This window comes from Pseudorasbora parva, chromosome 19 (assembly GCF_024679245.1).
Source record: "Pseudorasbora parva isolate DD20220531a chromosome 19, ASM2467924v1, whole genome shotgun sequence".
Lineage (NCBI taxonomy): Eukaryota > Metazoa > Chordata > Actinopteri > Cypriniformes > Gobionidae > Pseudorasbora > Pseudorasbora parva.
Genome location: NC_090190.1, coordinates 34,678,755 through 34,706,555, shown reverse-complemented (window position 1 = coordinate 34,706,555; position 27,801 = coordinate 34,678,755). Strand labels below are relative to the sequence as shown.

The window sequence follows — 27,801 nt, the reverse complement described above, 5'->3', positions numbered from 1 at the left end:
TGTCTCACTTTCAACATTTGATGTTATCTTTATTATACTGTGAATAAAATAAGTTTATGAGATTTGTAAATTATTGCATTTCTTTTTTATTCACAATTTGTACAGTGTCCCAACTTTTTCGGAATCAGGTTTGTACATTTTTAAGTGAACTAACACTTTAAGAACTTTGTGAATCATAAGCATTCCAATTCTGCATGAATCAGTGAAGATTGGACTTCTGTGGGTGCAGATTCTGTGTGGGCCTGCTTATGGGGTTCCTCTGAGGTTAGAAAGCCACCTTAGGTAGGTGTCGATTAAGGATGTAGACAGCAAGGCATCTGGCAGGCTTTTGGAAGAGAGTGTCACTTAGCAGCAAGTTTTTACAAAAACAACAAGCAATTTCCAGAACACTAATTGCAGGAAAAACCCTCACGATCAACCTAGGGCTGCATGCATGAGTCAAGCACACAATGATGAATGTGAGGATCTATAAGCATGAACTAGCTAGTAGCTAGCTACACAACCATTAAGCAAAACTTCACAAAAACAATGGACACTACCGTTCAAATGTTTGATGTCAGCAAGGATGCATTTAATTGATTAAAAGTTACAGTAAAGACAAAGAATCCTGAACAAATATGTAACTGCGGTTTCAAAAACAACCGATTTCAAACATTGGTAATATGAAATGTTTCTTGAGCACTAAATCAGCATCTTAGAATGATTTCAGTAGGATCGTGCGACACTCGAGACTGACGTAATGCTGCTGAAAATTCAGCTTTGCATCACAGGAATTAATTACATTCTAAAATATATTATAACAGAAAATAGTTATTTTACAATGTAATAATATTTCACAAGATTACAGGTTTTACTATATTCTAGATTAAAAAATGCAGCCATGGTGAGCATAAGAGACTTCATTTAAACATTAATAAAAACTTTACCAACACTTTTGAAAGGTTACATATATACTTAGTAATTAAATTTTAGGACCCTCAAGGCATCAGTCGTTCTCAATGTCTCTGTATCTGCAGAGCAGTAAGAGACAAATGTCTTAGCGTTACAGCATGTGTGAAACAACAGGTCTGTTTGTAGAGTCAGAACTGGATAATACATCAGATTGAGGTGTCTGCCACACAGACTATCCGCAAACTGTACTGTAATAATGCACCTTTGTAGCTGAACTAAAGCTAAAGGTGAGGAGAAGAGCTCCACAATGGGACCGGTCAATGAGACACGCACTCCAGGGGGAGGATGAGGAGGAAAGGGAATGTACCACTTGGGTGTTGAGGAAGGGGGTGGGGTGGCCGGGGTAAAGCACAGAGAACAGAGGGGTCTTTTGTGAGACACAGCAAGCGGTAGGTACAGTAGAAGCCTGATGGGAGTGAAGAGAGAAGGAGAGATTGAGAGGTACGGAGAGATGTGACTCTGGCCTTTACAAGACAACCAAAGTGACTCCTAATTTACATATTTGATCCTACAATGTGCTTATATTATACTGCACAAACCAAAACCAATACGGTTTTGTATCTATCTGGTTTGTTGAGTGTGCACGAAATGTGCTATCACATTTTGTTAATGTACAAGAGTTATAATGATATATGGTCACACTTGGCCTTTGGATAAGTCTCATGGTCTTAGCTGACTCAATATGCAGTTCAAAAGTGTGGGATTAGTGATATTTTTAAATGTTTACAAGTAGTCTTTAATGTAAGCTTGTTTCTTCCATGGATAAAAAATAAGGGGCCTAAAGTTTGCCAAGAAAACATCCCCCACACCATTACACCACCACCACCAGCAGCCTGCACAGTGGTAACAAGGCATGATGGATCCATGTTCTCATTCTGTTTACGCCAAATTCTGACTCTACCATCTGAATGTCTCAACAGAAATCGAGACTCATCAGACCAGGGAACATTTTTACAGTCTTCAAATGTCCAATTTTGGTGAGCTTGTGCAAATTGTAGGCTCTTTTTCCTATTTGTAGTGAAGATGAGTGGTACCTGGTGGGGTCTTCTGCTGTTGTAGCCCATCTACCTCAAGGTTGTGTGTGCCTCAAGGCTACAAAGGATCCATCCAACAAAGGACGCATTTGGAGGGCACATTTAAAAGGAGAGTTCGAATTGGGACAGCCTTCGTCGTTCCATGGTGACACAATCTGCATTTGAAGAATGCAGCCTCTGAATTGGGACACTGCTAATGAGAGACCAAAGACTCTACATCCCTTAATCCTACCTAAACTTAACAACTTACTAACTATTAAGCAGTAAGGCAAAAATAGTTGTTAACAGTTAATGAGAATTTAATCTTAGAGTGACCAAACTCAAGAAAACGTCATAATTGTGAGATTAACATAAATTTAAAGGTAGAGGGCGCTAGAGGTCGCCTATTGAAAACAAATGCGTAGCTTGATGATGCCGCGATTGAGCGCGGATTAATTGGAGATGTCGTCTTCACCTCACAGCCAGAGAAAAAGAATCGGGACGGGGCTCAGGCAGAAATCATGTTCATGGATGAGATTAGCGATTGCTAATGAGGGACGGACAAGCGCTACAAATGACTCGAGAGCAGCTAAACTTTTATTATGCAGAAGACGGCCACTTCCGCTTCTTCTGCTCATGTGTATGTGGGGTAAGACAACGCTATTTTATAATATTAGATATATTTGAGTGTGTTGAAAGTTATGTACTACTAACGTTACTCTGTGCGTTCACTCACCGACTGCTATGAGACTCTTGTTGAACACAGTAAACTAAATTGATATTAGGTATGGTAAAACCTGGTACTTGCAGCAAATCAGGAAAATGAGATTCAAACAATAAGGTTAACTGTGTTCCGCTAATAGTATATATAACTGATAGTTTTCTGTCTGTATCCAAACATTTGCTCACCTGTCTAATAAAACATAATATATTAAATCGTCTTTGGTGTTGATATCTACAAAATAAACCCGGAAATTGAAGGTGGCGCAGGTATGATGTCATTGATAGGTGACGCACAGACACGGTCCGTGTCCTGGTAAAAACACTTATTTCTCTGGATTTAAACATTCTCGGAAACATCTGGGATGATGCAAGTAAACAAAATATAGAACACTTCTAGTGTTTTTTGGATATTTTGATCCAATAATCTTACAGACTGTACCTTTAATCTCTAATTTCGGACTATATTCCCTTGCAATTCCAAGTTTATATCTCACAACTCTGAAAAAATCAGAACTGTTACATTAAAAAGTCACAATTATAATTTGTATTTTTTATTCCTTTGCAGAAACAAGCTTTCTAAGAGTTATTTTTTTCACCAAGTGCTTAGTTCTTATTATCAATGTTGATGTTGTTTATAAATGTCACAAAACTGCCACTTTTGATACATTTTTAATGTCTTAAAAAAAAGTACTAACCCCAAATTTTGATATACACGGTGTATATTCACAAACAATGTGTTTCATTATGATTGTTGTCAGTGAAATCTCTAGTCTCATAAAATCTGCAGGTTAGAAAATACTGTAACCAGGTCAATAAGACAGCAATCACATTGCACAAGGAAACGTAACAGAGGGAAAACTAAATGGCATAAACGTCAGTTTCTCCAATGTAGTTCACTTTTCCAGCCGCACAACAGCATCTAGTGAGTGACAATCAATAAACAAACGACATGGAATAATAAACTCATCGCGTTTCCTTGCCATCTTCCGGTTTCTAATCTTTACTCTCTTTCTCCACCTTAACTTGATAATCTTACAAAATATCTTCCAGCTCTGGTACTTCCCTGTTTTTTCAACACATTTTAGCAACAGGAAGTAAAATTAAGTTTTTAATATTATGGAAAATAATAATTTCCAATTCATGTCTGCAGTGGATGATTACAAAACAAATGACACAAACGGTCAGCATGAGCTATTTTAAATCAACAACCGACATTTATTTCAACAGACTAAAACTTTGCCTTGCATTCTGGAGTATTTTTGCCCATTTTAAATGATGAATTACAGAGTTGGTTAACCTATATCCTCATGTGCACTTGTTTTCTTTTGCTCTCCGGTGCTCTTAAGAAAACTTTACATTTCTGAAAAAATGAACTAAAAGTAGAAGTATGTTTTTAAGAGAACAAAAAGCTTTGGACATCCACACTGCCGAAGCACAGTCTGCAATTTTTCTATATTTTAGTCGACAGCAAACATGCCTTCCTTTGCTAAACAATCACAGAATGTCAACAACTATAAAAAAGCCAATTCTTCAGCACAGAACTGAATGGGGAAAATATTAATGTAGATGACATTGACAGATTTGAACATTAGATGTTAAATTGTTTAATGTAAGTTTTTCTATACAGTTTTAATGCAATTATATCATAAATAACATACTGTATTACAGTAATTAATTGCTATTTCACCCAATACACTGTAAAAATATATTTAAAAAATAAGTTACCTGGTTGCTTAAAAAATTGAGTTAATACAATGAACATTTTTGAGAATAGACAAACTTTATTCAAATATTATTAAAAGATTTTTTGAGCATATTGGGTAATTGTGTGTTTCATTTGTGACGACGCAGTGAAACATGTCAAATTGTGCTATTTTCATGATTCATCACATTTTTATGTGGCTCGGATACAATAATATTGTGAGTTTCTATTTATTAAACCAATTTCCTTCATTGCATCAACAAATTTTTTATTTCAATAAACTCAATTTTGAGGTAACCAGGTTATTTACTTTTTTAAGTTAAACACTTTTTTTTTTTTTTACAGTGTACTGAAACAAATGTGTTCATATTGAGGAGCTCATACGGACCTTTGCCATCAGAACAAATATAGGCCTATTACACAATAGATTATGAAAAATAATAACTCAGTTTAAGGGATGAAAGTGGAAATCAACATCCAGGACTTTCCTTAAAGATTCAATGTCCTTATTTTAAACACCCATTTCACTTGAACTATGACCTGAAGTGTTTGTGGCCAATGGGCTCTGAAGAACTTTGTTACTTGCCTCACGTTGCTGTTTAAACTCACAAACCAAAGTGCTAATTTGCAAACCTCATATGGCTGATAGAAGCCTCATCTCTGCAGCTGTAATTTACCAAATGCTCATTAGTTTAACTCCTCCGTCATATAATGATCTCATCATTTTGTCCACTAGTCAGTAGAATATTTACAGCATTCATTGGAAAAGAAGAAAGTTTCATTTTAAATATGTATTTAAAAATATATACATTAAAGAATATATGGCCAACATAAGTTCTACTTTGCTGGGAAACTCTATTTTAAAGAACAGCGATAATCATTCAAAGAGAGCCGTGAGATTTCTGTCCTGCATTCACCTCACAGCGCTGCCGGTCCAGCTGATAGGTGGAGCTGCCTCGTAACTTAACCGATAACTGAGTAGCCTACTGTGTTACTTTACATGGCTATTTTAAGTTTACTAGAGCTATAAATGCATTGTCACCTTTTTACTAATGTTAAGATACGCTCATTGAACATATAGGCTACATTCAAATATTTCAATAATAACAACAAAAAAGTATTTAAATTATACCCTTTTTGCTTGAATAGGTAATTTGAGCAAATCATCAGCTCAGCAATAAGGTATCTTCAGCACCCCAGCAATCAAACGACTGAATACAAGGTAGAGTTACGAGTAAGAAGGCTTGTCATGCCTTATTGTAGTCATGAGATGTGACAGAAATAGCTATTGTTGCAAACAAAATTCAAAAATGGTTTAGGATTAGGTTTTGGCGTCAGTTCTAGAACTGCAGAATGTTTACTGCGCAAATATAACTGCGAAAATATGCTGGCCTCATCATTCCAGTACAGAGGGGTCATTGTAAGAGCTCCGCCTGTCGGCGGACGGAGGAACTGCAAGCGCACCTCACACAGGAAAGCTTCAAAAACACGCATACTGAATAAATAAATATCTCATGATAAATCAAATATTATTTGGCTAAAGCAGTGGGTAGTTAAAGATTATAAGCGCCATACTATCAGAAAAGAAACTCATGATAATACTAGATCTTTACATGGGTCTCTTGTTGCATTCCTCACTTGTAAGTGGCACTGGAAAAAAAGCGTGTGCTAAATGAATAAATGTACGAATAACTCCTTTAACTGCTCAACCTGGACATACAGAATACAGCTTTTCATCCATTCTGCCTTTTCTTTTGCGTGCGTGGCCTAGAATTTAGAAAGAAGGAAGTGAGGGAGGAGTCAAAGTTGAGGCGGAACGTCATTGGTACGTTACAGGAGTGACGTTGCAGAAGCCCTCCCTCTAGCGGCCGCAGCGCGACACTGCCGCGCCAGCAGCGGCTCAGGGCCCGGGGGTCCTGCTGGACTGAAGATCAAACCTACTCACCTACACGCCCGAGGGACCCCCAACACACACACAACACTCACCTGCCTCGGAAATCAAGAGTTCTTTTCAGGAAAGACCCATTTAAAAATCAACAATATGTTATAAAAGAGGGAGAAACAGAATTTGAGCTGTCCATTAACTATTTTCAACATCAAGATTAAGCTAAAAATGTATATTATATATCAATGTGCCTATTTTATAACATTTTTGTTGTTATTAATTTAGCATTTTAGCTTTTGCAAATAATTTTAACGATCTAGAAATGACTAAATCTATTTTAAAATGTATGTTTTTTAAAAGTACAAATATTTAAAGTATTTCAATGAGGTCACAAAACCATACATAAACTATATAGTAATAAGAGTTTTCGATTTATTATAGTTGCCTATGTCACCTATTACGATACTGCTCAAAATTGAATGTCAAGTGTTTAAAGGAAGAATATAAATCTAAGAAAATCAATTACACAGGTCTGGCAAATCAAAGATGAAAATGTTTTTGTAAAGGCCGGCAGAAGATAAAAAGTTCACACAAGTGTGCTGTATTAAAACCTTTACTTACACATGGTACATCCAACAAAAACAGATTCTGAATTAATGACAATAAAGCAAAAAGAAAGAGACATTTCTTTCTCCACACTCAGTCAATCATTTCCACAACTGCTGGAGAGAGACAGAAAAAAACTAGACAAGAAAAATGAAGAGGGAAGGGTGTAGAGGAGGAGGGGGGGGGAAGACCCCAAATAACATAACAGTTTTGCACTAATACGTCAGGATACACAAAGATGTAAAGCATAAGAAAAGAGCAGTCAGAAAACATAGTGAGAAGCAATATTTTTGTTGGGTTTTTTTCTTTTGGTGAGAGTAAATTAAGAAAGCTCTTTCATATCAAGTCTGAAATCTCTTAAGGACTCCCATTAAACAATCACCATATCATCAACCTGAGCCCACCCACCTACAAAGTACAAAATCATCATCATATTGCCCTCCTTCAGCTGTACATCCATTCAACATGATCCTGTATGAATGAATCTCACACAAAAAAAACATGTCCAGGTCATATTTCACCTCAAAATCAACAGGAAATATAACATTAAAATGAAAAAAAAAATATTCCATTAAATGTAATGCATCCAGACATGTTTATTTATGCATATAAACGTGTAATAAAGTGGTACTCATTTTCCTTCTTTTGAATTTGCGGTGAAGTATGACCCGGTCACATTCTTGACAGGTTTTGTGCAATTCGCCTGTATGAACCCACTTGACCTGACCTCACTCGTATCTTATGCATATATCTCTTTACGGAAGCAAACATTCACCGATAAGCTAAAAACGAAGATAAAAGTGAATCAGCTCTCGAGACTGTAACGTCCACAACCACTTCATTCTCAGGCAGAGAGTAATTCAAGTTTGCACTGTGCATATTTCAGAGCGCCACTCGGCTTCAAATACACAACCAGGAGGGCTTTCTCACGTGTGACAAAAATTGCAGCAACAAGGCCTTAGAAAAAAAACACACTAGCAGAACCCTCTGGATCTCTGACTCAGCTCAGTATAAATAGTTGCAATGGGGCTCTGTTTAGTGATCATCACAGTACACAGTCAACCAGTAGGGGTTAGTTAGGAACGGCCAAAAAACACTCCCCTCGCACCTGTTTGGCAGTGCTGAATCGGTTCAGGTGCATGATGGATAATTCAGGGGTTACGGTCCATTGTAACCAGACATTGTACATTGTACAAAATCCTGTGCAAGCCTTATTCATTTTTATGAACGCCTTGCAATTCTAAACTCGCTGTTAAAAGTGAGATTTTGAAAAAGTAACAATTTCGGGGAAGAGGGAAAATAAAGTGGACCCCAAAAGACAGGGAGGGTCGGCCACACAAGCTCACAGCGCACGTCTGGATTATTATGTAGTCAAGCGAAAGTCGATTATGGCAAACTGCAATCAAGTAATACGAGATCGGGCCATTGCACTCCATTTCAAGGAAAATACGGTGAAGATTTTTACCACACGACGACTCTTGTATGCATCTTTCACATAGGATTTTTTCTGCAATGCTGCAAACACACATACACACCTACACCCCATAGGGTGACAAAGCTCGAGTCGCCCACATGAAAACACAAGCACACAGTGCACAATCAAATGAGCCTTCCCACTGTTCAGATATAGAGCAGACCATCAACATCAACTGAACTAACTTTAATTCCTGGAGAAATGGATCCTGGATTGACCAAACACGCAAGAAAATATAGAACCTCTTCTCCAAATGTATAGGACCAGAGGTCGGTCGTTGATCACATTGAAAAGACTTCAAAACTCTTCTTCCTACCACTGGCCCTATACGAAACAAACACACAGGGAAGTTAAGCTAGGAAAGCCAAACACTAGAGAACCAAAGCTATAAATGGAAGTCTGGATTCAGTCACATGTCAATGGCTAACATATGGATTACAGTACAACCCATCGATTGTTAAAAACAACTGAGAATGATCTTATCTGATGTCCATTCTGGCCGATTTCGGCATGACTATACTCTCCAACTGGAAAATTAAGCACCTTATGGATATATAAAATCTGGATACTACAATTGAAATAGTTATGCAGAAGATGGTGTATTAAAGAAAAAATTGGCATATCAAATTCAAGCTTATTAGAGAAATTGCATATTTTAAGCACTGCTGTGTTTCTATTTTGGTGTCAACATTTATGTCTAACCGTTGTCACTATTAGCACCAAAACTGGTGGGACCATTTGCAATCTCTAGATATTTTTCTCTATAAAAACGTTAAACACTGTCAGTATTTGATCTCAAGTCTCTTGACTAAAATTACTTGGTTTGAGCCACAAAAACTAACAGGTATATATGAAAATAGTACCCACCATCAATACTGGTGCATTTTCTGGATCTTGTTTAATGGCCTGAATTCCTTATCTGACGCTCTTTCAATTTCAGTCTATACAAACGTTTTCACATAAATGCATAGAGATTGTAGTGGATGCTGGTTTTGACACTTAGACCTTTCAGATTAATTGCGAAATTCTTACGTGACCCTAGACCCTCAGTCCCTGTTAAGTAATTCAGAGAGTTGCTATGAGGGAGGCAACCTGTACAGATGGAATGTCGAAGGTGATTCTACTACAACACGTTAAAGCTGGAATACACACTGCACTACCTTTAAAACTGGAACACATTTTAAAACACTAGACACCATACACTTGCCAACTTTTTACTGAGAAAAACAGGGCATTGACTCATGCAGAAACATTGTTTCTTGCATGCTAGGAGATGCATGTCAAATGAAAACAAGATGTGTTTAAATATCAGAATCTGATATTCTCCAACTAGATGGAATCAGTCTGTGCCCATCATACACAACACGGTTTCTGTGAAATCGGTCAACACTGTCTGTCCAGAAATTGCATTGATTCGGCAACAAACGTAGACTCTACCAGACTGTAAACCAGGGCAAAAATCTGTGCAAAAGTTGTGTAGAGTATTCCAGCCTTCACACAAACCAGAATCACCTTTGTTGTTTCCTATGCCAAAATTAATACCAGTTCATTCCAAAAGAGCCTGATGACAAGCTGATTTCAAAAACACAAAAGAAAAAGGCCTTCTACACCGATCACGTGGAAAGGACAAGAGTGGTTGGACATACTACACAGCACACACACACACACACACACTTTATAAATATTTTTCTTTTGGGGAGCATGGTGTGGATTTGGTTCCCATTTAAGGAATTGGTGAAGAAATAAATCACAAAAACATTTTGGGGAATTATTAAATGGCAACGGTATAAGGTCCTCTAGAAGGTACCAAAACCTATACCAATCTATTCGCTCATTTAAAAACAACACAAACCAAGAAAAAACAAGGTCGACCATCCTATTGCCGCCAAACAAAAGCAGGATTTTCCTGCGAGAATTATTCTGTGCCTTTAGGCCCTCCTTGGAACATGATCAAAAATTCATGTCCAAAAAACCTGCATACATTTATTCACAAATGTAAAATCCTGGCCTGCATTTCATATGGGCCAGATGCAGCAGGCCGAGAATTTCCAATGCCGTTTATAAATCAGACTCATTTCATGAGTACAGTACAAAGTAGGATTTCAAAGTAAAAATCCCAAAGATAGCAGTTAGCAGTATTCCACAGTCAAAAACAAAGAGGCAGGTCTGCCGCGACTTGATTCGTACCAGCCAAAGGGCTCGCCGGATTCTCACCCCGGTCACACATGCACTGTAAATTCAGCCGACGGGCTGTCTAACTGCAATGACGAACGAAAAAGAAGTACAATTCGTGCATTCAGAGTAACATACAAACCAAAACGACACAGAGATCTTTAGAATCAATATGAGAGTTCTAAAACTGGAAGCCGAAGTCTTTAAATTGAAGCTTATGATTTAGAACCTCCAAGGAATTTGAAAAATAAGATCTCTCTGGACAGCTCACGCTGTGTAAAACATTACATGGAAAACAAGTTTTTTTTTTTTTCAGACAGCTTAAAAGTCTTTTTTCAGGGCTGTACTGGTTTGAAGGTGCGTCATGAAGAACGTGTAGGAGCGAATTGTGGGGGAAGGTGTTAATGGTAAGTGAGACAATAAAGTCTCAGAGTCCAGGGGGGACTGCGATACCCTGGTGCAAACCGGATTGAACTGGATCGAGCCTGGTCCAGGTTAGGTCAGCTGATGAGGCGCTTCAAGCATTTCCATTAAGAAGGTGTCGATCGGGGTGTCTCCAATTAGCTTGAAGAAGAACAGGTGCTCCAAGCATTTCAAGCCAATAGAGCGAAGCGCTGGCAGCCGGAGAAGGAGCTTGGCAAACCTGAAAGCCGAGTGAAATGTTGAGAAACTGCACTGAAATGCAATATTAGCAACATATAGAACCCTAGTAATGATCACCCACTGTTTTATTTCTGAACCCTACTGTGATCTATTGAGGGATAGAAACGAAAAAACATGTGCTGTACCTGCCCTGTTGGTCAGGATATCTCTGTTTACAATAAGCCTCCAGCGATGCATAGACCTTCTCTCTCAGTAACTCCACTTCACTTGGGCTCGACAATCCCTTTGCATCTGCACAGCACACATCAAACAAAAAGCTGTCATCAGGTAGGTCAGGAAAAAGAACAAAAGGTGTTTAGTGATTTAAAACTGTGATATACTGCAATATTTTACTCGCTTGTACAATTACCCTCTTAGCTTATCCTACGTTTGGATTTTGGTTGAATAGAAACGGAGTGTATGAACTAAAGATGCACTGATAACGCTTGGTAACGGTGCATCAAACAAACATTTCTGGGAAGTTGTGGTTAAATTGTTTGTTCAAATCTTTCTATGGCAAAGTAAAACAATTCACATATTTTCTAATGTTATAGTGAGGAGAGAATGAAAGAGCTCTTCTGATACATGTGCTTGATTACAGTTCGCTCACTCACCGCACACACTTGTGTCACTTGAGTAAAACTAAAACATAAGTAAAAATAATAAATGTTACATGAATTATGTATACTGAGTGGTTCCCTATATTACACGAAAAAGAAATTTGATTACTGTATTGCTGCACTGAAGCTGCTCTAAATGTGTGCATTTCCATTAAACGGATGATAAAATAAGATGTAATGATAAAATAAACAGTGTAAGTAACAGAACGACATTTAATATATTTTAACAGACACAATAAAGCATGAAATTGACTAAAAGAAACATCTAATTACTAAACAAATTAAGCCAACTATTAAGATTCATATTCTTTTGGTTTCTCCACCAAATTAAATTTTTTTTAATTACAAATGCATCACTAGTAAGTACCAAAAATGAAAGTATCGGTATCATATTTGATCTGGAAAGAAGTTATATCAGAATATCCTTAATGTGAACTAATATTATTTGACTGTTTAGGTCTTTGTCGACTGACCTGGGTTGAAGAGGATGATGGCTCTCAGGCAGCCCAACTCTGTTTTATCCATCTGCATGTCTCTCATCTTGCTCACCAGCTCCGTCAGCACCCTGATGCCACAAACATGGGGGCAGGGAGGAGCATGGGATGAAAAGCAGGAAGGGAAAGGTGAGGGGAAAAAAAGAAGAATTTGGTTAATTTCTGAAGTACAACAAATCACAACGAGGCAACAGAAAAAAGCTTGGTGGAGCTGTTTTCATAGCCACTTCAAAATATACAAAAGAACAAAAAAATCCCTGGTATAACAGAGATATACAAATAAAACAGATTTCATCTTAACAGGACAAAAAGAACAATCAGAAATTAACTTTGTCAGAAATAAGAGCATGCCACATAAAACATCAGTCACTCTTACTATGATTGTGAGTCCAAGCAATGCATTCAATCACACAGACACTCATACACAAGGTCAGTTTGGTCTTTACCTGCCCCAAACAGCCCCAGACATAATTTTATCCCAAATAAACTCTCAAGCTACAGGCTTTTCTGACTGCTGCTGTTTGATTATGGCGTGTGGCGGAGTGTCATTACCTGTCGAATATGGCCCCAACCTCTGCATTGTGCGCACTCTCCCTGTGTGTTCAATCACAATGTGTTATTAAAATGTCATTACACATATCATAGTTATATAATGTCTCCCCGCTCCAGAAAGGCCCAGGCAGAGACGTTAAGACTCCACGTATGTTGGCGGTAGGCCCAGTTCAAAGAGTAACAAGCTACAGGCTCTTGTTGAAAGGAAGGCAGACGGATCATGGGTTGGCGGCAATGAAGCTTGAAATGACAATTCCCAGCACAGAACAAATACAACATAACATGATCAACAAAAAAAACTTTGACAGGATAAGACCAGGGCTCAACAACAAGGATGGACACTGAATCATGGACATTGAATTTCAAGTCATGCAAACTGCTTTGAGCGCTGATGTTTTGCAAACCTCACTAAGGTTCTCTTAAAATCTGGTGAGCATTAGTTAAAATCAATTCAAATAAATCTATATAAATATGACTATATAATTTCTAGCTACTGCAAATTACATTTTTTCTATCAATATAACATTAAAACTATGAAAAAATATTATTTTAATTTCAGATTTTTGATAATGCAGCCTGTAAATATCTGAACAAAAGTACAAAAATGTAACAAAATCACTGTTGAGCCCTGAAGGATTTTTTTTTTTATTCTTGTTGTGGAATATAACAGTACATTCGTTTAGTTACGGTATCATTACATAATATGCACTATATTACTCAGCATGCCTTAATTGCATAAAATGCACATCAAATGATTCTTAAGGCGCATCAGATTTTGCACAGAGGGTTAAATAGCATCTAAAGCATGAGCCAACAAAGCAAAGCAAGAAGCATTTGCACACATCACATGGCACCAACGGGATGACAATGAAGCGCTGCAAAAATCAGGTGAGATGGACAGTGAAGCACAAGGACAGGGAGGCTCATTTCTGAAGCAGAGACATTATGACAAGATGAATGGCAACACAAGACAATTTCATATGGGCGTCACAACAAACTGTAGCACAGAACATCTAGAATGAGCTAATTTTAAACAACAGCCTGTAGCTCATTATTCCTGGATTTGTATAAGACAAAGACAAAAGAGTCTTCAGAAGTCTTGGGGAGAAATGTTGTGCTAAATTTGTTGCTTAAAATAAACAACTGCTGTTATAAACAGCAGATCACATGACAGAGCACACTTCATATGTGTGCCTGTGATGATTATGTAAATGGGAGTGTGTTGAGACTATAAGCAGAGGAGAGCGTTGGTGCACATAAAGGTGTTTGCATGTATGTACATGTCCTGTCTGTTGTGCGGTGTCATTCTTAAAAAAGCACACTATATACAGCAGCGTCAAGGCGGCAGGCTGTCGGGAGGTAAGAGGTATTTTTCTTTGTCATGACACAGGAAAATCCAACCACCTTTGCAGCTTTAAATGTGTCATAAAAAGCAAGAATCAAAGCTGTTAAGTTTTATGAGCGCAGGTTTTACCACAAATTATGATACAATAAACTATTTCTTGTCTAGTCCTTTTCACACATAAGCAAAGCAGGTCACATGCACATCTTTACATAACTGCAACAAGAATGATTCAAGAAAAGCAAAGAATTGAGTAATATTAACAAATTAAACAAATACACCTGTATTTCACCCAAAAATGTAAATTCTGTCATTAATGACTCACCCTCATGTCACTTCAAACCCGTAAGACCTTCGTTCATCTTCTGAACACAAATGAAGATATTTTTAAAGAAATCTGAGAGCTCTCTGACCCCTCCATAGACATCAATTTAATAAACACTTTTCAAGGTCCAGAAATGTAGGAAAACATTGTGACTATAGTGGTTCAACCTTAATTTTATGAAGCAACGAGAACAACACTTTCAACAAACAAAATAACTTTATTCAACAATTTCTTCTTGTCTGTGTCAGTTTCCTACCCAGTTTACATTGTAAACACAGTACGCTTTAAAAGTGCTACGGCAAAACGCCGGCTCACCATTGGCTAGCTGCTGCGTCAGCATCACACGCATATGTTGTGGTGCTCACGTGAACAGCCTCGGCCAATGGTAAGCCGGCGTTCTGTCGTAGCACTTTGAAAGCACTGTACTGTATTTACAACATAAACAGCGTTACATTTCTTTGTTTTTTGCGTTTCTCTTCATAAAATGAAGGTTGAACCACTATAGTCACAATGTTTTCCTACCTTTCTGGGCCTTGAAAAGTGATAATTCCATTGCTGTCTATGGAGGGGTCAGAGAGCTCTCAGATTTCATCCAAAATATCCTAATTTGTGTTCCGAAGGTGAAAGAAGTTTTTACGGTTTGGAACGACGTGAGGGTGAATTAATGACAGAATTATCCTTTCTGGGTGAACTAACCCTTTAAGTCCCATTAACAAAGTCTGATTCCAGCTAAACGAATGTGCAATGTGAATATGAACTATCACCAATTGCCATGTCACCATTGCACATTCATCCCAAGTGAGACAACAAAAATGTCGCCACTTGCTGGGAAAATCGAGTAATTTATGTAATAATAATGGAAGTTGATGCAATTGGAGAACCACTGTGGCTCTTTTTTCCTACATCATAAATGACTTGCATCTCAGTGTGTGCAGACCAAACGCAATAAACCTTTGTCATGTTATCCTGCGTTCAGATGCTGGTGTTTGGGAACACAAGTATGTGAACGCAATCTAATGCAGGAGTCATTATTTCATGACAGACTTTGGCTGAGATATTTCAGAATGATCAAACCAACAACTGAGATGCTGTACAATGAAATTGGTCCACTGGTTAGTCCAGTTAACAAATCACATCTACTGTTGAGACAAAGTCACGTAAGCTTTTTGTTGCGCATCGAAAGATTTAATTGTTAAATGCGTTTCCATCATAGTTTATGCGCACGTCTTCTTATCGAATTTTTTTTTATTCACATCAATTTAATGCATGTGTTTTAAGCATCTTGGCAGTCTGCAGTCATGAGACGAGACATGACTATTACCTGTCAAAGATGGCTCCCACCCCAGCACTGTGGGCACTGTTCCTGTGCACGTGGAGGCCGGTGGCCAGCAGAATGCCATCCTTCACAGTGATGGAGCGATGAGAGAATGATGCAATCAACAGCTCATTCCACCCTGAAAGACAAATGACCGCAGCAAAAGATGAGTGGGGTTCAATAAAAGTGTTTGCTAAGGGGGGGATCACTAAAAATACAGTTTTCAGATTGAAGTGTTTCAAAAACATGAACAAATCTCATTCAGAGTCAAAAAGACAGAGGTAAACAGGTTTACCTGCACGCAGTAGAATGACCTGGTCATCCAGAGACAGCTCACTGAAGTGAGGGATCCTTTTTGCCCACTCCACCAAAGTGAACAGCTGTTTATCAGCTGCTTGGCAGATATTTGTGACCGGGTCGTTTGGCTGAGGAGAGGGAAAAATACATTCTTGAAGAAGTTTTTGCTATTTAAAAGGTAAACAGTAAGCAGAGGGAATTAAACCAAAACAGTAACATAACACTAGTCTTTTTGTTGTAATATATAGGGTTGGACACCGAAACCAAATGATGCCTTATTTCGGTGTCACATGAATTTAAACATGAATTTTCACACTTTGGTTGGCGCTGAGCCAGAGACAGACCCGCTCAGTGCTTGTCACATATCACAAGTATTCAGAGTTTTTAATGTTTATTTTAGGTTGCAGACATTTAAATGCACATAAGTACTAGCAAAAAATACATTTATAATTTGTAAAATACACATTGATGTCTACGGAAGCGCCAATAGCAATCCTTTTATTTCACTATGTGTCTTATTTATATCAGATACACATTGCATAGTTATCTATATGGTTTACTCTGTTCTTCTCCCAGTTCACTGGTCACTTACGTTCATGTATTTTGTGAGACATGGATGAATTTACTGATTTAAATCCGACAGATCCAATTCTAAATCTACCATGGCGGCATCCATTGCACATTATCAATCAACTAACATATAATTATAAAGGGTGTTAAATGACAAAAAACATTAATATTTGAAAATTGGAATATCAGATAGCTCATGACAAAGTTAACAAGATGGTGTATATTTTAAATAAAAACAGCAAAAAAACGAAATAAAAGTGTTTTTATTTTAAATGTTTTTATTAATAAACGTTTTTATTAACGTTTTTATTAATACGTTTTTATTAATAAAAAAAATTCCACAATCTGTCATACAGCACTATTGTGACTGCGGTGTGTCACGTGAGAAGGTGCGTTCTATAATATTTAGCCAGAACAGGCAATCAGATCATGAATGCAAAAGAATTGCATTCATGGTTGAATGTTAAAAAAAACACATACTAGACTTCCTATATTTTACCTTGGTGCAGCACCTCTCTTCCCAGTATGTCTGTAACACCCTCTGGGCTGCTTTTCTCAAAAGCATTGTAAGCCTAATTAGATCGCAGAACCATTGCCACCAAAGGTCTCAAGTCAACCATCATATTTGCAGACTATGCTTTTGGGAACTGCAGCCCTGTTTAATTCCTGTCTCTATGAAGTCCCTTTTCCCAAAAAGTGTAATGTTTTCTGATTGGTTAGCTGGACAAATGTGTTTTGAGGAAAAAGTATAATAGGTCCTCTCTTTAAATATGCTAAATATGCATGCAGTCTGTCTCAGAGATTACATCTCATACATACCGCATGTCAAAAAATGTCACAAGCTTTATCAAAACTGAAAGCTCTGATATAAATGGCTGGCTCTATGCAACTTCATCGTTTAATCAGTGCACCAGCTTACTCTCATTAGGATGCTACAATTAGAGCCCAATGACCTTAAAAGTCTGGATCACGTAACAGATAATCCAAAACAGATAAAATGATTATCTTATCTGTTACTTACAGAGCTTCCACCTGAGCTGCCATCTGCATGCAGCTCAGTCTTTTGCTCCACAGCCATTTCGGCTTCCAGAATCTTCTCCACCGGCATCTCTTCGTTCGCGGCGCTGGTGGACTCCACCTCTCCTTCCCGCTCCTTGTTCCTCTGACGTTCCTCCTGAACGGCTGCAGCGCACACAGGGAAATGAAGAAAAGGACCAGGACGGGGAAACAGAGATGAAGGATAGAGCAGAGGACAGTGCGAGAGAGATTAACATGATGGGAAAAGGAAAATGAAAAGAGAGAAGCGGTAGTGAATAGGGAAGACGGTAAAGATGAAAACAGGTGTAGAGAGACACAGAGATATACAGATACATGTAGTTCCAGGTTAGTTTTCAACACATTCATTCACACCCTTAAGTCCTCCAGCAACAATCCTTCTTCAATGACCCAGTAAAAGCTACAGAGGTCCCTTATTGCACAAGTTCAAAACAACATTCTCACATGACTAAAATGTTTTGCTTAAATGTCATGTCATTTAAAGGGGTCATCTCATGTGGAATCAAGTTTCCTTTGACCTGATTCAAACAGTTTGCATTATGAAACTGTAAATTCAAAGCTGAAAAGGTGCTCGTTTAGCATAACAAAGAATTTATTGAAACAAATCAATCAGTCTCATTTTATAATAAATAAAAAAAACACCTTTAAGAAAATATTTTCAAGTGGATCTTGAAAAAAAAAAGATGAGATTACCCCTTTAATGGCCGTGACTAATAGCCTACTGAGCAATCGTTTCACCATTCCCACATTCACACACACATGACCAACCCTCCCTCCCTCCCTGCTTTCTCCTTACATCGTTGACGTTCATCTTGGACCACTACAGAAGGAGAGGGAGGAAGAGAGAGAACGAGAGGAAACAAAAGAGGGAGAGAGGGGGACAGGTGTTAGTGGTGACAACAGCCCTCCCCTCCCCCTCTCCTCTCCTCTCTGGTTTGTGCCGTGATGTAAATGACTTATGAAATCTACGTGTCTCTGCAATACCTAGTCTTGTCGTTAGTGTCTATCAGTCTGGCTTAATTCTAGAAAGGCCATCTTTTGATCTCTTTAGTGATAGACCAATAAATTGGACAATAAATAAAATACAAAATACATAACATTATATCGCTGAATTAAATCCCAATGTCCATTAAACTGTACGTAATATTTTAGTGCTTTATTGTCTACCAACCACTCAAAACTCTAGATATTACTATCAGTCTGTTTCCTGCATCACAGCAGATAAGTTCAAGTTGTGGTAGATCAGTCTTTTCTATTGCATTAAGTTATAAATATAAAATGAACCAATGCAGTCTAATTTACAAACAAATAACTATAAAATGTAGTGGACATTTATAAGGGGAGGAAACACTGGCATCAGACACTGAAAACCTCTTATTTGTCGATCACTACTCCTTACCTCTAGTGCAGGGATGGACAAACTCGGTCCTGGAGGGCCACTGCCCTGCAGAGTTTAGTTCCAACCCTAATCAAACAAACCTGAGCCAGCTAGTCAATGCCTTCAGGACCACTAGAAAGCTACAGGCAGGTGAGTTTTATCAGAGTTGGAGCTTAACTCTGGCTAGGAGTGGCCCTCCAGGACCGAGTTTGCCCATCCCTGCTTCAGTATTACCCCTTCAGTAGAGATGTAATGATTCAGTCAGATCCGGTTGTAAATCAATACAAATGTGTGAAGATTCAAGTCGACTGTGATGTTAAACGACTCACGATACACGTTTTAAACAGAGTCACTTTACAGGCACGATCGCAACAAACAAGTTGTAGCTAGTGTTAAGGACTGTGCGTGCACACACTCTGTAACAAATGTTTTCAGTTCATTCATATGGAAGTTGGGTGCGAGTGTACCCGTGTTTACGCGCCAGCAAACAGAAATGGACAGCAAGCACAAAGTTTATGTTGACTCATTCAAATCGGAAGTTGCTGCATTTTGACTTTCCGAAGACAAATAACCACCACAGTGAGACGCTCCAGTCTCTCCGTCTGCATGTAAAGGTTAATAGGCCAAACCACACTGACCGCGGGATTTGCAGCCTTTCTCACAGCTTTGAGGGCGATTGCCATGGAGATCACAAGGTGCATCAGTGTTCACAGCGAAAGAGACAAGATGTTTTCTGCATAGTAAATTCCAGCCCTTCCTCATCAAGAGAAAAACCAGCCCAAAGATGTATTCCACAGACTGAAGGAGAAATCTGTGCTGTTGCAGAACCAGGTGTTGTATTTATTTTACTATCTCTTTCTCTAAATGTGTTTTGTTTTTCTAACTCTTGCAAGTGTAATAATTAAAATCTTGCCTTCACAACAATGTGAAACCTCAGACACTGTTGACCTAGTCTTTTTATTTCTGCTATTCCTGACTGGGGGATGAGGGTGAAGAAGCTGAAACAACCTCCTCCCAAGAAAACACCATTGGATAATCTCCTTGAAGGGATTTTTTTTTTAATTATTTGACATAAAATATATATTTAAATTTGACTAAGAAATATGCAGAATTTTGTCTGAGAAATAAAAGGAAACTATCATTTAACTAAAACTATTATTTTATCATTTGTCTTCAATTTCATTTTGTTAAAAAATCGTATCGTGAATCGTTTCACATCGTGAGTTGAGTGAATCGTTACATCCCTACCCTTCAGTCAAACTCATATTGGGTCTGTAGTATGTGTATGTGTTAGGTGGGACAGGCAGTTCTGGTTCTTACCCTCTCTCTTCATCCCCATGGCCAGGCACTTCTGGTAGCGGCAGTACTGGCAGCGGTTCCTTTGGCGTTTGTCCACCAGACAGTCCTTATTGTCTCTGCATGTGTAACTCAGATCCTTTCTCACAGTGCGCTTGAAAAAGCCCTTGCAGCCCTCGCAGCTGTACACGCCATAGTGCTTGCCTGGACAGAAGAGACATGAGGCCAGTTTAGGTTAGTTGATTAGGAGGTTAATCGACAGATCAGTGAGCCAAAAATTGATCATTTCTTTATGTTGTCAATGTTGTTGTTACATAAATGTTACATACCGAAAAGCTCATGTTCATTTGTCATAAATCTTTGTTACTTTTCTTTTTTTTTTTGCTTTGCTCTCATCAAGTTAAAATAAAAACGAAATACCTTTTATTTGTAAAATATTTATTTACTACATGGCTATTTAATATATACCAACCATCACAGGCCACTTTATTAGGTACACCTGGTCAACTGCTTGTTAACAGAAAAAATAGGGGTGTAACAATACATTTGTGTCACGATTCGATACAACTGCAATAATAAACTCACAATACGATATTTATCACGAGACCCCTAGAAAATATCCAATCAGCGAATCACATCAGCCGAAGTTCAAGTTTTTATAGGAATGAATGTAAAGCACTCTTTCTGCTTCGTGGCAGTGGACACGCACCATGTGGCCCTGCTCATTTTACCTTCACTTTTTAATTTGTGATTTAAAAGCGAGAGGTGCAAAAAGGGGAACGTTAAAATTAGCGGCAATTCTGTGACGGCAATTCCTTTGCAGGTTGCAGAGCTACAGCAAATGCCACATTACTCCGACACAACAGCGCAGTTTCAGCAGTTATTGTGTCCATAGGGCATAACATTTCTTATAGATTTATTTTCATACTTAATCAGATACAGATAAATAAGCACAGTACATTTACGTTTATTTGAATGCATTAATGAGAGAGTGATTGTGTGAATTAGTCATACTATCTCTCTTTTAATTGTAAAGCTAAGGGTTGTAGTTACTTTAAAAGTAGAAAAATCTATACTATAACAGTTTCTAAGCTACTTTTGTGATAAATCGCACTGTGCGCACAATCTTCACATGATCGTGTGTGCCACTTATCACCGCATTAGTTCAATATAATGATACACATCCAATGGTCTAAAATTTGAATGTTTGAATGTTCAAACTGGCAAGCCTTGGTGATCTTGCTTTGGGGCTGTCTCCTCCATGTTGCTTTCATGCCAATGACTGGATAGAGTTGAGTCACGTGACTATACATGCTTAGTAGTATGTTTTTAAGGGGAAAGTTTTAAAAGGATTAAAAAAATTAAATAACTGACATGAGAAAATTATGTCAGTTAGAGGTTCTGAGTTTCGGTTTTGATTACTTTTTGATTAATCGTCCAGCCCTAATTTAAACCTTGTCAATAATATACATTCTCATTACATATACCCCGATTGATGACACTGTATCATTTTTAGATTCACTATAAAACTCACCTCTCCAATATAAACAGCCTATAAACATCTAAAAGGAACAATACATTTTCATAAGGAATAACAGTTTCAGTTTTTAGATTAGTTAGGAGTATTGTTTATCAGTGACGTACCAGAGGAGCGATCCCCACAGATGGCACACAAACGTTTCTGTGAGACCATGGGTCCTGGGCTGTGGCTGGACAGTGGCTTCAAACCGAAGGGCGGTTTCACGTCATCAGAGCTGCTGACGGCGTGCAGGCCCGACATGGACACAGTGGAGTTGATCTGAGAAGGGTGATGAGAAAGATGAAGAAAGAGATGACGTGGCAGAAAAAGAGACAAAATAAATATTTTTTATAAATAACATGAACACCTCCACATTTTTTGTTAGTGATAAACAAGAAGCAAATTGCAAGGTAAAAAAACAACAACAACAAAAAAAATGTTAATTTCTTATGGTCAGTAACACATGCCTGATTAGCACTTAACTGATCACAACCAGACATTTCTCCCCAAATCATTCAAACACCATTTCCACAAATCAACTTGAACACAAGTGGAAGATGATCAATCATTAAGAATCTTATTTTGATTGCATTTTGATGCCATTTGAACATAACCTTTCAAAAGACGGAATGCATCCAAGTAATCATCCAAAAAGAGCTACATTTCAAAATGTATGAGCAACAGTAAAAAGAAGAAGACATTTGTATGAGAGGAGAGTAGGAGAGAGTCAGGAACTGAGAGAGGGTACAAGGTCTCACCTCTGTATTTCTGGGAAACATGTTCATCTGTGAAGCAGAAATGCAGTGATGAGGAAGTGCGCAAAAAGGCTTGTGGAGTGAGGGACGCTAAATGACCAAATCCACTATGATATTTTGTTTTGTTAAAACTAAAATTTAGACTACAAAAAATAAAATAAATCTGTTTAGATCAACAGAAACCTACATGAGAGACTTTGGAAATTAAGGGTAAAATACCAAATGGTCGGTTAAAGATTAACATTTTAGAGCGAAACACTCACATAACCCTCTGTAAATAAACTGAATTTGAAAAATAAACAGCTCAACCAAACCTTGAATTTTTTTTTTGCAGGTCCAGTAACGTATTGCTAGTCATTGAACGTGGTTGTAAAGATGTTTTAAATATGAATAAAAAAAGCTTCTAATGCTCATCATGGCTGCCTTTATAGGATAAGAAATACAGTAAAAACAGATATTAAAGGGATAGTTCACCCAAAAATTATTATAGCCTATATATTTACTCCACGAACTAACTTTATAAACATAGGAAACAGTGATAGATGGGCCTCTTAACCTTTACGCTAAGGAGAAAATCCAATGCAACTGAGGGGACCAAGCATAATGTGATTATGAATTTCTGCTCAGCTAGCAACAGCATTAAATACACAGCAAACGCTGATACTTTTTCATATACTGTCTTTTTTCTTTGAATAACAGTTCTATCTAATAACATATTAGACAGGACTGTTAAACAGATCGTAAACTAAAGAAGACAGTCCCTGCTGAGAAATGTAGTCGCATGTTGATTTTCCATGTTTGGGTTTTTAATGCTGAGACTCAACGCATGTGTTTGCAGTTGAAATATAATGATGCATAGTTTTTGCATTATCAAGTTAATGGCCAAACGTGTCATTACAAAAGTTCACAATGCTCCTGCAGGTGAAATATAATGTAGATGGCACTGAATAAATATATTTTCGTCAGGTTAAATACTTATAATTGATCACTCAAACCTTTATCTAAACCTCTCTAATAACCGTCGGACTCGCACATCCATCATGCGTGTTGTTTTTTTAAACACTTTTTATCCGCGTTTGTAGTTCTTGCAATGGGTTGTGGGCAATATCAGCTGTTAAGTGTGCGCTGAATACTCTTTTCAGCATATTACGGTTTGGGACATACTAATTCTATTTTCAAACACTATTTAGTAAGGATAGTATGTGAATTGGGACGCAGACAGAGAATGTAAAAACTGTGTGCCCAGGCCCTAGTGTTGTCAGCGCTGTCAAAATAAATGTGCACCACGCCGTCAAAATAAAAGTCACAACAACAAGTGTGCCTTTCACACTACCGAATCCTACTGGCGGTGCGAATGCAACCAGGAAACCGTCCCAAGGGGAACATTTAGTTCTTAGGGAACCACCCTGGTAGCTAGTTCCTTTAGAACCTAGAACTACCTGGTGCCAAAGCCCTATAATTACAAATTAAAATACCAGTTCACTATACTAATATATTTTAAAATGTAATTTAATTCCTGTGATGCAAAGCTAAAATGTCAGCATCACTTCTCCAGTCTTCAGTGTCACGCGATCCTTCAGAAATTATTCCAATATGCTGATTTTCTGCTCAAGAAACATTTCTTATTATCAATATTGAAAACAGTTGTGCTACTTAAAAGGTTAGTTCACCCAAAAATAAAAATGATCCCATGATTTACTCACACTCAAGTCATCCTAGGTCTATATGAAATTCTTCTTTCAGATGAATACAATGAAGAGTTATACTGAAAAAAGTCCTGGCTAATCCAAGCATTATAATGGCAGTAATTTTTGAAGTCCATAAAAGTGCATCTATCCATCATATAACTGCTCCACGTGGCTCTGGGGGTTAATAAAGGCCTTCTGAAGCGAGGTGGTGCGTTTGTGTAAGAAAAATATCTTAAAATGTGTAGACTAAAATAACTAACTTCCGGCGGATTGCCGTACACATCGTTTTACGGCGGAAGATTAATTTTTGAACCCTTGACGTATCGCCGCATTGACGAATGCAAAAGCGCAAAGGATAGAGCAAAACAAAACACTGGTCATGAATTAGAATTTTTAAAGAGGAACAGCTTTGTTGTTCAGTGCTATCCACGAGAGGCATTAAAGCTTGTGCTGCTTGTATACATCGCGTACTCTTTTACCATAAAGTCGACTTACGTTTGGCTTTCCGTCAGAAGTTAGCTGCCAGTATAATGCTTGGATTAGCATTATAGGGACTTTTTTAAAATAACTTAATATAACATTATGATATTTTATTCATCTGAAAGAACAATGTCAAATACAACTAGGATGACTTGAGGGTGAGTAAATCATGGGGTAATTTTTGGGTCAATTAACCGTTTAATATTTTTGAGGAAACTAATACTTTTTCAAGATTAATTTATTTGAAAAATACATTATTTAAATCATTATAATGTCTTTACTGTCACTTTTGATTAATTTAATGCATACTTGATGATTAAAATAAATTATTTCTTCTTCTTTTTTAAACCTTACTGACCCCAGACTTTTGAACTATAGTGTACATTAAGATGTTGATGATAAGTATGATATTAAATGCAAATTTAACTACTTTTCAGACTTAACAAGATTTTACACAACACCATTTTTATCTATTTTGGCCGTTCATTTACATGACAACAATGTTTTGGCCGCACGAAAATGCACACTTCCGAAAATGGGTTTCAAAGTGCAAGTTTTGAAAATGACACCATTACTGTCTCAGTGTAACTACAAAAACATGAATTTGTGAAAGCGGTGACGTTATGCGTATTACGTATCAGTCTATAGGCGTGTAGTGTTTTTTTTTTATTATAAAGTGACGTTGCCAACTACTGGCCTGTCATGCATAATACAGCGTTTTTTGGCAATTTTTACAGATTGATAACATGAAAGTGCTCACCTGTGGGCTGCTGATGGGGCCGTAGCCTACTGAGGGAGTTCCAGGAAGGCAAGGAGAACCCAGAGAGGAGCTGATGACTGAGAAGGGTGAGCCCATGCTGCTGATGGGACTGTTCACAGCCGAAGTGATGGGTGGCAGAGAAGTCATGGCGGCGGCTGAAGGGGCCAACGGGGGCGAACGCTGACCTGATGGTGGCGAGGAAACGGATGAACTGTCTGGACTGCGAGAATCTGTGTGGAAAAGCAAGGCTTATGGATCAGTGATGCAAAAATTATACAATTATGTTCAGTGTGGCCAATCAGTATTTCAGCTTTTGTAATTTAAACATCTGCTATTTTTAATTTAGCACATTCTCAAGCTATGTCTCGTGCTATAATTTTCGCTTCAGAAAGCTAAAAGTCAATTATTTAAAAATAAATTATTTGCAGCCATGATCAGACTTATGCATTACATAAAAAAGTGAGAACACAAACTACTTATTTATCTTGATTAGATGCTAAATAAACTAAATAATAAAATGTGTAGTCATGTAATTATACATTTAACTAATGAGAGATATCAATTAACTACATACTTAATATAGAGTTAGGATTTGGGTCAGCGTTTGATTTAGGGTTAGTTTCGTGTAATTACACATTTATTACTGCTATTATTATAGTAAATACATGTAACAGACACTATAACAAAGTGTTACTATACACTAATAATGAAACTAAGCTATTTAAACTTATAACAACAAAACAAACACTTGCAAACCAAAACTCTTTGCAGGACTATTAACCTTTACATCTCAATCAACTGATTATATACAAAATATAGTGTCATTTATATCCTTAACAGGTAACTTGAACAGTGCAACTAAAATATGGACTTACAGCTCTAAGTGTAAATCACTGCACAAACGTGAAGCCAGATTTAGATATAAAAACAAAATCATCTCACCTCTGCTGTCACCCATGATGTGCAGACGGACTCTGCTGATCACACCGACTCGCTCGCTCTGATGTCGGATGGCTATTCAACTCAAGACCGCGGACTGAGGCCCGGGCCCCTGGGTCTTTAACCAACTGAAGTTATCTCTGCAGCATACAAAACGCTGCGTGAATGACATTTAAAAACATTTAAACTACAAACAGGAAATATACACACTATATAAAAAAATCGAGTTATATTGGATTTCTGGGTAAACATGACAGAAACCTCGAATTTGTACGAGAAGTCGCGTAGCTTTTTAAGCATATGAATTGTATAGAATAGATTAAATATATTCTACATTGTATTAGAGTGATAAAACATGATTAATCACGTGCAAGCATTCAAAACGTAATTTCCAGTCTCGGCTAGCTGGTTAGCTCGCTAGAGAGCTTTAATTAAACAGCAAACAAGTCACGGTATGTCTTAGAAAACTGACCAAATGTATCATTTGTCAGTTCGTTAATGTTCGAATTCGTTAATGTTGTTTTATTGTACGAAACTAAAAGCTGTCTAATTTACAAGTTTTGTGTGTAATAACACGCGCATTTATATTTGCGTTCGGCTAATCGTCTCAACTAGCATGTTAGCTAACACGCTAATAACTCTGCAGGCACAAATTACTGCCCACAAACAAACAGCGGAAAAACAAGCATAGTGTTATTATAACAGGGTTATAACAACACATACCTGCCAATAAATGTACGCAACAGCAGCATTTACCCAAGTTACGTAAATATGATGAAGATTTATATTTAAAATGGCTTAATTAGGGCCGCGACTCTCCGTTCCCATCTCTTCGGTGTGATCCTCACAGTCGCCCTGATCTTCCTTTCTGGGGAGGAAACTGAAGCTGTTTACGTCCGAGATCGGAAACTGAAGCCATTTTGGCTCGTGTTAAAGTATCGATTGAGCCAAAATGTCTAATTCCAAAAATAGTTGATTTCTTAATTCAAAGTACATTATATAACTGTTCCTGGGTGATTCTTCAAATGTGTGTCGCATTACCATGTTTACATAATTCCAAAACAATTTTGCATCGTTAGACTATTTTATTTATAGCCTATTAAATTTTTCTATATTACAAATATAATTTATGCTATCATTTGATATTTTAAATGTTTGCATTTGCAAATGAGCGTCGTTCTTTAAAAAACCAACAGGGACATTTTGAAACAAAAATAAGGTGATAATTTCCATTTATATAAATAAAT

General features: G+C 37.6%; 1 protein-coding gene across 9 annotated transcripts; it reads right to left on the bottom strand.

The window, feature by feature from the left end:
• Positions 1 to 6,871: 6,871 nt before the first annotated feature.
• On the bottom strand, positions 6,872 to 27,429 carry rxrba (retinoid x receptor, beta a). Of its 9 annotated transcripts, none has more exons than XM_067426386.1 (14): positions 27,278 to 27,429; positions 26,558 to 26,694; positions 25,616 to 25,845; positions 22,691 to 22,717; positions 22,058 to 22,211; positions 20,438 to 20,617; positions 18,536 to 18,559; positions 17,705 to 17,865; positions 16,112 to 16,241; positions 15,823 to 15,955; positions 12,835 to 12,876; positions 12,262 to 12,353; positions 11,315 to 11,420; positions 6,872 to 11,169 (listed from the first exon to the last, which is right to left on the bottom strand). In XM_067426386.1, exons 2-14 carry the CDS (start codon positions 26,571 to 26,573, stop codon positions 11,022 to 11,024), a joined length of 1,443 nt encoding a protein of 480 aa, XP_067282487.1. In that variant the 5' UTR covers positions 26,574 to 26,694; positions 27,278 to 27,429; the 3' UTR covers positions 6,872 to 11,021. The 9 variants fall into 9 exon arrangements, with proteins under 9 accessions (XP_067282487.1, XP_067282488.1, XP_067282489.1 ...); XM_067426387.1 differs by having other exon boundaries at positions 27,311 to 27,429; XM_067426388.1 differs by having other exon boundaries at positions 26,558 to 26,711; positions 27,278 to 27,416.
• Between the last annotated feature and the right edge of the window lie 372 nt (positions 27,430 to 27,801).

What these genes read in the sequence shown, in the direction of transcription:
- rxrba (XM_067426386.1), bottom strand. An exon ending in CTGTGGGGATCGCTCCTCTG is followed by an intron (nt 20,618 to 22,057) that starts GTACGTCACTGA and finishes TCTTCTGTCCAG; the next exon opens with GCAAGCACTATGGCGTGTAC. An exon ending in CATGGGGATGAAGAGAGAGG is followed by an intron (nt 18,560 to 20,437) that starts GTAAGAACCAGA and finishes CTCCTTCTGTAG; the next exon opens with TGGTCCAAGATGAACGTCAA.